The following is a 9575-nucleotide window of genomic DNA, read 5'->3' on the forward strand; positions in this document are numbered from 1 at the left end:
CTGAGCCTTTTTTCATTCAGTGTCATCAACAGAAAGAAAAAAGGCCGGAAGAGACGATAACGACGATAATTAAAATGAGATCGATAGGTTTAATTTATCGTTCGATTAATTGTTTATTGTTTATCGTGACAGGCCTAAGGCCAAGGCAGATTCCTTTTGAGGAAAATTATTGTAAGGTTTTATTGATAGCTGTCCATTGCACTAAATTGCAGTTGGAATCAAACATTTAGTGTATCCAAAAACATAACTTCTTTTCCCCTCATTTCCATGTTGTAAATGTCAAACTGAGCGAATCTTTTATTCTTTCTAGTCAAGTTTACATTCTCTAATAATTGTGGACAAACTATTGATATTTTCTTTGCATGGAGGTCGATTGGAGATGCACCTATGAATGTATTTTAAGAGTGAAAAAGCTCAGATGTTTGTATTATAACTTTCTATAGGCCCTCATATATTCAGTGTGACAGAATTGCTTTTTTACTTAATTACTTTCCATGTCTGTTTTTCCCGTGTTGAATGCTTTCTTCCTTTTGCCATTCCATGTTAGTAAACTTTTTGATTTGCATTTGTGGACTGGATGGTAATAACTGCATGTCATTAGCAACTTTAGAAATACATTTACTTGGAGAAACTGGTGATTTGTTCAATTACATACAGTATTCCACCTACTGTGTAATTTTGCATAAACAGCATTTTCTCAAAAAAATGTTAAGTCATATTCCAATAGATCTATATTGTGAGTATTTTCTTTCTTTGTCCTGGGAAATGGACCAGTCTTTAATAGTGACTTGAGCACAGCAGGTCCTAAAGCTGGTCAGTAAATGAATCATCTGGGTTAATCGCTTTAATCTTCATACTGAATCAGTAATCAAGAGCTACGGTGACATGGAAAGTTAGCTGACTTTCTCAATACATGGCAGTCTTAGATCATTCTCTTGATTTGGTTTCTTACTCAAGTCAAGGATTCACCAAAAATACTGCTCACTCACTGTGAGGTGGATGATAAATCAGATATAAAAACAATGAGTCATCAAGGACAGAAGTGGGGAAAAAAAGAATGCTTGTTTTACTACAAACAATGGGTAATCTAATCAGATTTTTTTCAACCTACAAGCACACAAACTTATTTTCATTACCTAACTTAACCCTTCTCTTTAAAAAAGTTATTTCTTTTTACTCAAGGTCCTCTGAAGACCAATCATTTAGTCAAGTTCCTTTCATATTTCCACAATTCCCAACATTTCAGAGGCCAAGGAGAAGCTGGATGATGTAACTTATCGAAGAGCTCGTCATGTTGTTGAGGAAATACAGAGAACTGTCCAAGCTGCTGAAGCCCTAAAGAAAGGGTCCTACAAGGAATTTGGCCAGCTCATGGTGGAAAGCCACAATTCTTTGAGGTAAAGGTAAATATGATTGTGAACAGAAACCACGAGGTGCTCAGTAACATGATCTGCTTGTCAGGGACCTGTATGAGGTGAGCTGCCAAGAACTGGACGAACTGGTTTCTGCCGCCATGGAGGTAGAGGGGGTCTTTGGCAGTAGAATGACTGGTGGAGGGTTCGGGGGATGCACCGTGACTTTGCTACTGGCACATGCCATTGACAAGGCCATACTACACATCCAGGTAAAAACAAGACCCTTTCAGATTAAGGTATTTCGGTATAAGCTGCAGGGAGTTTCACTTGTTGGTCTGTGACTGTTTTTCTTTTTTTATATTACTGTTCTGTTTGCTCTTACGAAATAGACGTTAACTTTGAATGGATGTTAATCTTTTACAAAGCTAGATTATCTTTTTTCTAGTCTTAAATTTTTACAGCCAAAAGAACAAAATAGTGGATTTTTTTATCTGTATCAGCCATTATGGAATAAAGAACTTCCAGGATATCTTCTTCACAAGACTGTAATACATCAATTAAATGCTTTCAGTTATTCTTTCTTCAGATCTACTGCAATACAGCTTCAAAGGACGTTGTTGGTGGTGCACCACACAGACAGTTGTTCTGACTTCTCTCTGTATGTGGCCCCACTGCCATGGTATAAAGTTTGGTGATGACCAAACTTTATGATGGTATTGTTTGGGTAGGTTGGGTGATATTGAATGGGATGATGAAAACAATTCTTTCAGAGTGGGTCTCAAGTCCCTAACAGACTACTTGATAAAGTTATTTGAAGAAAATATTGAACTAAGGAAATCATGTTGGACTTCCAAGCACGCAGAACCTTGATTTTCTGGAATTCCAGACTGTCCACTCAAAGATTCCCTGTAGTCATAGCTCCTAATCACGGCCAAGTTGTTGTTATTATATGTATATTTCTGATCTTTGTATTTGTATATGTTTATATTTGTTACTGCTGTCTGTGTGTCCGTCTTATGATCTTCTGCTGCCTTCTTGGCCAGATCACCCTTGTGAGAAAGGTCTTGACCTCAATGGGTTTTTAAAGGATTAATAATAATTAGAAAGAACAGGGAATAAAGGTCTAAGAAAAATTGTTCCATGTTTATTCCTGAACTGTCACAACTTTTTTCAATTGATTTTTGACTCCTGTTTATAATCTTACTGTGCATTTTTCCTTACAATAGGAAAAATACAGTGGAACTCCAACTTTCTACGTTACAACTCCTTCAGAAGGATCAAGGACTCTCAGTCTGATTTGACCTCGCTTCTTACTTCTGCTGTTTGAGAATCTACATTTTCTGCACACACTGAAAGGCATCTGGAATCACCCCAGTATTTGAATGAACTTTTTACCACAATGATGCATTGCTTTGTCATATGCTAGATAAAAATTGCACCGTTTTTAGTTCATGACATGTACAGGTACAAAGTGATTGTACTTTTATACTTCAAAATAAATCATACTTTTAGATACAGTGATTTTCTTTTATATTTTTAAAAAATAAAATGCTTGTATCTAAACTGTTGAAGATGTATTCAAATGTAGGTCTGTTGTCGTGTGCACCCTCATTAACTTCGATACCCCCAACTAAGATGGGTGTTGCGGAAAATGCACTCCAAAATATGGTTACATTTCACAAGAAAGACATTTCACAACCAAGTAACATTTGCACATGTTGCAACCGTTATTACAGTGGTCCCCAAACTTTTTCCTGTGAGGGCCACATAACTTCTTCCTTCTCTGGTGGGGGGCCGGAGTCACTTTGTAACAGAAAAAGTGAAACAGAAAAAGACGATTGCAGGAGTGCCTAAATGTAAAAAATATGTCGTTTTTCAGAAAGCACAATCAAATAACCCTCTCTCTCTTTTTTCACAGAAAAAAAAATCCAGGATTATAGTCCGTATTTTCCGAACTATGAGCCGCACCGGACTATAAGCCACAACCCCAAAGTTTTTTTTTGTTTTTTAAACCAGTAAACATACATCTAAGCCTCAAATATCTCTGCCGCTCTAGGTTTTCCACAACGATGCAGCAGCAGCAGAGGGGGGCGGACACGCAAAATTTGAGTCATAACAGGTCAATTGAATATCACATTTATTACGGTTGAAAAACGAAAAAGTTGCCAAGATCAGATTTAACAAAACTTATTACGGTAGTTTCTGAACGGTAACTGTAACAGTAAAAGCGCGGATCCTTCGTGTTGCTAGTAGCATGTGTTAATCAGTGGTCCCAACCTGTTTATTACCGCGGACCGGTCAAGACTTGGACATTTTGTTGCGGCCCGGGAGGGAGAGGAGGAGGAGGCGGAGGGGGGATGAACAGTCAGATAAGGCATGTTGGTGTTCCCACTAAATACYGATTAATATGCCCTATTTGGGTTGTCTTGGCMCTTTTATCGCAGCCTGTGGGGTTTTCCCTGACTTGGAACGAGAATAAAACCAGCTGAATGTGACAAGTAGTCAATGAAAAAGCGCAGTGACGTCAGAACAGAGGGGAATCCCAAACAGCTGACATATCGCGCAACTGWGAGTCCGGTGGATATCGGTGATGATATGTGGAAATGTTTATTATTAAATCTAAAGATCATTATTATGTTTATTCAGTTAAAAATGTTAACTATGAAAAAACATATCYACCTCCAAATCATARTGCAGMAAATAGAGCKGCTGCTCCCGTCGTCTTTTAYCCACYGCCTTTTCTTTTTGTTACATCTTTTATCTCTTAAAATGACTYCACACTACACTTCTACATCGTCATCCGTGTTTGTTTATTCTAAATTCCCGCTATGTTAGGTGTATACTGGATTATCCTCTGGAATCGGGATGTTCGTGACTGGAATCGGTTTGTGCCGTGTTCCTGAACACGAACCAATCAAACCTGTTGTACTTTTATCAGCTCTGTGGTCACAGAGGTTTGGAGAATCGGCCGAAGCTCTACTCCTCTCCTCTTGACCACTGCCCAAACGCTCTGACTCTGGTCGCTATGGTAACGTTTATATATCCYATTGAAATAAGATACAGAAGCGCCACAAAAACGAACATTTTACTTGTGAAAATTTTAACTCACGATAATGACTAACGGGAGCCCTGAGCTTGTTTCTCTGCAACCAGACGGTCCCATCTGGGAGTGATGAGAGACAATAACACCCGAGCTGTGTTGCTTGAGCCCAGCCTGCTTGGTCTCTACGTGGCAAAGCAGCTTAAAGCTTCATTGCCTCATTAGTCGGTCGCCGCATGTTACGGTTTGTAATGTGGGACTCACCTACCGGTCCGAGACAAATCCATTCTCCTGTGTCTTCTCTGGGCCTTTTCCCCTTTGCAGAGAAACTTTCCAAAGACATCTGATCTGTTTCTTACTCATTTTGCTGTTTGTGGGCTCAGTGTTGGCGTGCAAGTAACCAGGCTTCCAATGATTCATTTTTTGCTAAAGAGGCCCCTGGTGGTTGAAGAAAAATCCGCATATAAACGGCTTGTAGTCCGGAAAATACGGTATATGAAAAAAAAATCTAAATGCTCTCTGGTATTGTTCAGGGGGCCGGACCAAATGTGGAGGCGGGCCGGATTCGGCCCGCGGGCCGTAGTTTGGGGACCACTGCGTTATTAGGTTGCAACATGTGTAGAGCTTTAAAGCTACAGTATGTGACTTTTATGTATATAAAAACATGTTCTTTACGTATGTGTTAAAACTCTTTTTTGTGACAGTATGAGACGGATAATGTGAAAAACATTTAGCTTTTCTGCCTTCTGCAGAAAGGGGGATCAGGACAAGATGGCGGGTTAAGTGGCTGTGTTTTCTAGAGCTCGCAGTGCAGATCCTAAATTTTACTCTTCTTTTCAGTTAACCCTCCACTAAAATCCCAGGAAGAAAAATAAAAGGAAACGAGGCAACTCTGCACCCTCACTGTCAAGCAAGAGAAAAGCGACTCAGGTCGCCTGAAGAGGAAGAAGCGGAGGAATACAGAACTAAAAGAGACTCATAATTCACAAATGCACAGGTCAAGATTCACAAATGCACAAGTCGAGATCCATGCTTTTATCCAATTCCTTTTCTTTTTGTTAACGGTACATCTTTTATCGCTTAAAATAAGCACACAAACTATCGCTATTGCTTCTTTCGTTGTAAGCTGTTTGTTTACTCTAAAAAAAAGTTCTGGCTGGCCCTGATGACCTGCATTATTGTGGACACCAGTCAAAACCATAGACTTCAAAGCATCAGGGACCACAAACTGGAATCGTTTACCTTTTGTCAGAGAGTCTTTTATGACACGGTAAAGAATACCATTCAGGAATGTTAGTTTGTCCCACTGCTTCAGAATTTTAAAGCCAGTTGGTTTTCACCAAAGCGTTCCAGCCTTGATGGACGGCGTCCCCGCTCAACATAGAGGACAACTCTGGAAACAAGAGGGTCATTTTTCTGGTGAGAGACGAGGTAAATTAGACAAAGAGCTGTTGACGGACCTGTGGTGTGTGGTATTATTATGTCCAGATGGTCAGCTAAAGATGCTGCCTGCTGAGCCTGACCAGCATCTCCACTGCACACAGATGACAAAAGAGAGGAGACCTTGTCACAGGTCTTATAAAGTTAACCGGACGAATCGACAACAGGATCCGGTCTAGAAATAAAGAGAGAAGCCAGAGATCCCAGCATGTTGGAGCAGCTCCACCTATTTCCCCAACTCTTCCGCAGCCGATCCAGCCCGAATCGGAGCCCATGCAGATCAGGTAGGCTCAGTCAGCTTTCCCCCGAGGAATCTCAGAGGCGCATGATGAACCGGCTCTGTTTTTATTGTGGGGTTCCTGGTCACTTCATCACTCAATGCCCAAAGAGGTTAAACTCCCAGACCCATCAATAAATGTGAGGAACTTGGTGGGTCAAAAAATTGAAAATCCTGATCCTCGCCTATTACTTCCTGCTGACCTGTTTTTTAGCCATCAACACATTCCCCTGTCTGTTATAGTAGATTCTGGTTGTAATCAAACTATGACTCTGAATTAGTTAAACAACTAGCTATTGAAACCATCCCTTGACCTTCCCCCCTCTGTGTTTCAGCCCTGGATGGTAAAGACCTGCCAAGAATCACACACAAAACCAAGCCGTTACACCTAGTCATTTCCGGAAACCACAGTGAACACATTTCATTTTTTGTTTTTCCCTTCGAGAATGCTCCTGTTGTTTTGGGTTTCGACTGGTTAACTCTCCATAATCCACATATCTGCTGGTCTAAGAAACATACTGAATCTTGGTCAAATCATTGTTGTTGATTTGATCTGTCTCCGTTCTGCTATCCCTCCAGGTCCGTCTCCGGCGGCTAGTCATGAGGCTGACCCTCCAGACCTTTCTTCTGTTCCCGTTTATTATCATGACCTCCCACCTGTGTTCAGTAAAACCAAGGCTTGTTCTCTTCCTCCACACCGTCCATATGACTGCACAATAAATTTATTGCCTGGAGCTCCATTGCCATCGAGCCGTTTGTACAACATTTCACGCCTGGAGCGAGAAACAATGGAAAGATACATTAAGGAATCATGGGCTGCAGGTCTAATCCACCCATCCTCCTCTCCTTTGGGGGCAGGTTTCTTCTTCGTAGGTAAGAAGTACCGCATGCTCAGGCCATGCATTGACCACAGAGATTTAAATCGGATCACTGTCAAAACCAAGTATCCTCTGCCCCTGTTATCATCTGCTTTTGAACCTGTTCAACTGTTTTTAAACTGTTTTTTCCAAACTGGACCTTCGCAACGCTTATCACCTTCTCCAAATTAAAGAAGGAGATGGATGGAAAACGGCTTTCAAAACTCCTATCGGCCATTTCAAGTATCTGGTTATGCCGTTTGGGTTATCTAATGCTCCAGCCTGTTTCCAAGCCCTAGTCTCCGAGATTTTCTTAATATTTTTGTATTTGTTTATTTAGATAACATCCTGTTGAGGAAAAATGATTATTTTTAGTGTTTAATACAGTTTAAACTTTTTTGAACAACTTTCTTAATTTTGAGCAGGTTTCTGTTAGTGATTTGAAACTAAAACTATTGCTGGGTAAGTATTGAAATAAGAGATTGGCAGTAGAACTTCTGCTTGGACCCCTGTGGTCTTATCAGACAGGACAGGAGGTTATAAAATTAACATATGTGGGAAGGCCAAAAGCAGTATCACTTGAATTACTGAGAAAGGGAACTTTGGTTGGTTCATGCAAGCAGGATGAGAAGTCTTCCAAAACTAACATCTGAGAGGGTGAAAAAACTGAATATAACATCAAATGTTTTAAACCACTAACATTTAATTTGTAAGATATTTTTCTTAGATATTAATAACATGCTTTGACTGAAAATAGTATTATATAGTTTTAGAATCATTAATTTAGTTGATGATGAATGTATTTGAAATTATATGATCTTTGACTATATCAGAATCAAATGGAAATTGTGTGATATGAAAATGTTTTAAGTTTTAGAAAATTGTCCAGGTTTATGGTGAATGGGATTTTGGAAAATGATTGTGTTAATTTTTTATACTTAGGATTGAACATTAGGTTAGAAAAAGGAATTTTGAACTTCCGGTGGTGCCATGTTCTGAGACGGTTGCATTGGGTGGAGGCTCCCGTGAGATTGATGATTAATTGGAAAATTATATAACTTTATGGCTACCCCCTTGAGAGAAACTGCAAATAAGAAGATGATGCCGACAAGAAATACAGTAGGTAAGCAACAAAATGACCAAAAAGAGCCCAAAGAGAAGAAAGATCCGCAGCAGACTAGCAACGCAGCTAGCGAGAGAAGGAAAGCTAATGAAGCTAATGATACGATAACCGAAGTTCTGCGTGAGCTAAAGGAGTTGAGGAAAGAAAACCAGAATGCTTTTGCTGAAACAAAAGCCGCYCTAAMAAGACTGGAAATAACAGTAGGAGACTTGAAAGAGCGCACGGACAAGCTGGAGCAACGTTTGGAGGAAGCAGAGAATAGGACCGGCGCGACGGAAGAGGTTAGCCAGAGAAATGAGAGAGTGCTTCGGTACATGCTGAGACGTGAGGCTTCACTCACTAACCAGTGGGACGACCTCCAGAACCGTATGCGTCGTAACAATCTCAGAATCTATCAAGTTCCGGAGGGAAGCGAGAAACAAGACATGGCCGGYTTTGTAAAGGATATAATCAGAAACACGCTTCTGCTGCAGGAGGACTTTAAGATTGAAAGGGCGCATCGAGCGCTGGGACCGAGACCAGCGGACACAAATCCGCCGCGCTCCATCATTGTCCGCTTCATGGACTACACTGCGAAAGAAGCAGTGCTACAAAAGGCATGGTCACAAAAACAAATAGTTATCCAAGGGAAAAGAATATACTTCGACCAGGACTTCTCTCCAGAAATCCAAAAGAAAAGAGTGAGACTGCAGAGTGTAATCAAGCAACTTAAAGAAAAAGGAATACAGGCTAAATGTCGTTTTCCTGCACAACTCAGAGTGGACCTGGAAAATGGCTCAAAAACTTTCCCGACCCTTCTCGATGCGATACCAACGTTAGAGAAGCTAAATATCTCGGTACAGATGAGTGAGAGAGAGAAGATGGAAGCGGAGCTCTCCAAAGAGGCCTGGATTCCGAGACTCAACAAGAGACAAGGAAAAGGGGGGTTACTGGATGCGGATTTAAAGGCTTACATTTAAGATTGTGGTGGGGAAAAATGTTCATAAACAGATGAGTTTGTGAAGACTTYAAGGTATGTTTTGAGAAAATCATTAAGGGGGAGAAGATGCTATAAAGATAATTGAAATTACTTTGTATTGAGAAATTATATCTCAGTTGTTTAATATCTCACGGGTAGTTCCTATCGCCGTGCGTTACTATTGTCATTCCAATTGGGTGGAGATCTCATCAAGGAATYATTGTTTTTCTTTGGTTTGTGATCTGGGTTGCACTTAGTGCYTTTTCCCCAGAGCAACTGTGGGCACACAGTGCTCTGCCTTGGTYACATCGAGGGCTGGCCRGGATGCGGTCACTACAGGTTATCTGTGGTCTTATCATGGCCAGTGGGATTGATGGGAGTCTTAGGGGCTTATTTTGTTCAAATTGCTTTGATGTTACTATGTTCTTGTTCCTTGACATGTTTATGTTCATTTTGAGTGACCAACAGGAGTTAAATACGGATATGATGCAAGATTTAGAATTAAGTTTGAAGGGTCAAAAAGTA

At 40.5% G+C, this 9575-nt stretch overlaps 1 protein-coding gene across 2 annotated transcripts in view; it reads left to right on the forward strand.

Annotated features, from left to right (window-relative positions):
* The window catches only part of galk1 (galactokinase 1), a 50468-nt gene extending 47596 nt beyond the window's left edge, over nt 1–2872 (forward strand). For both annotated transcript variants that reach the window (XM_008438118.1, XM_008438117.2), the window contains 3 exons: nt 1247–1397; nt 1462–1624; nt 2582–2872. In XM_008438118.1, the coding sequence (XP_008436340.1) occupies nt 1247–1397; nt 1462–1624; nt 2582–2656 (389 nt within the window). In that variant the 3' untranslated portion in view covers nt 2657–2872. The remainder of the gene's footprint in view (nt 1–1246; nt 1398–1461; nt 1625–2581) is intronic.
* Nucleotides 2873–9575: the final 6703 nt, after the last annotated feature.

Source organism: Poecilia reticulata, linkage group LG19 (genome assembly GCF_000633615.1).
Source record: "Poecilia reticulata strain Guanapo linkage group LG19, Guppy_female_1.0+MT, whole genome shotgun sequence".
NCBI lineage: Eukaryota > Metazoa > Chordata > Actinopteri > Cyprinodontiformes > Poeciliidae > Poecilia > Poecilia reticulata.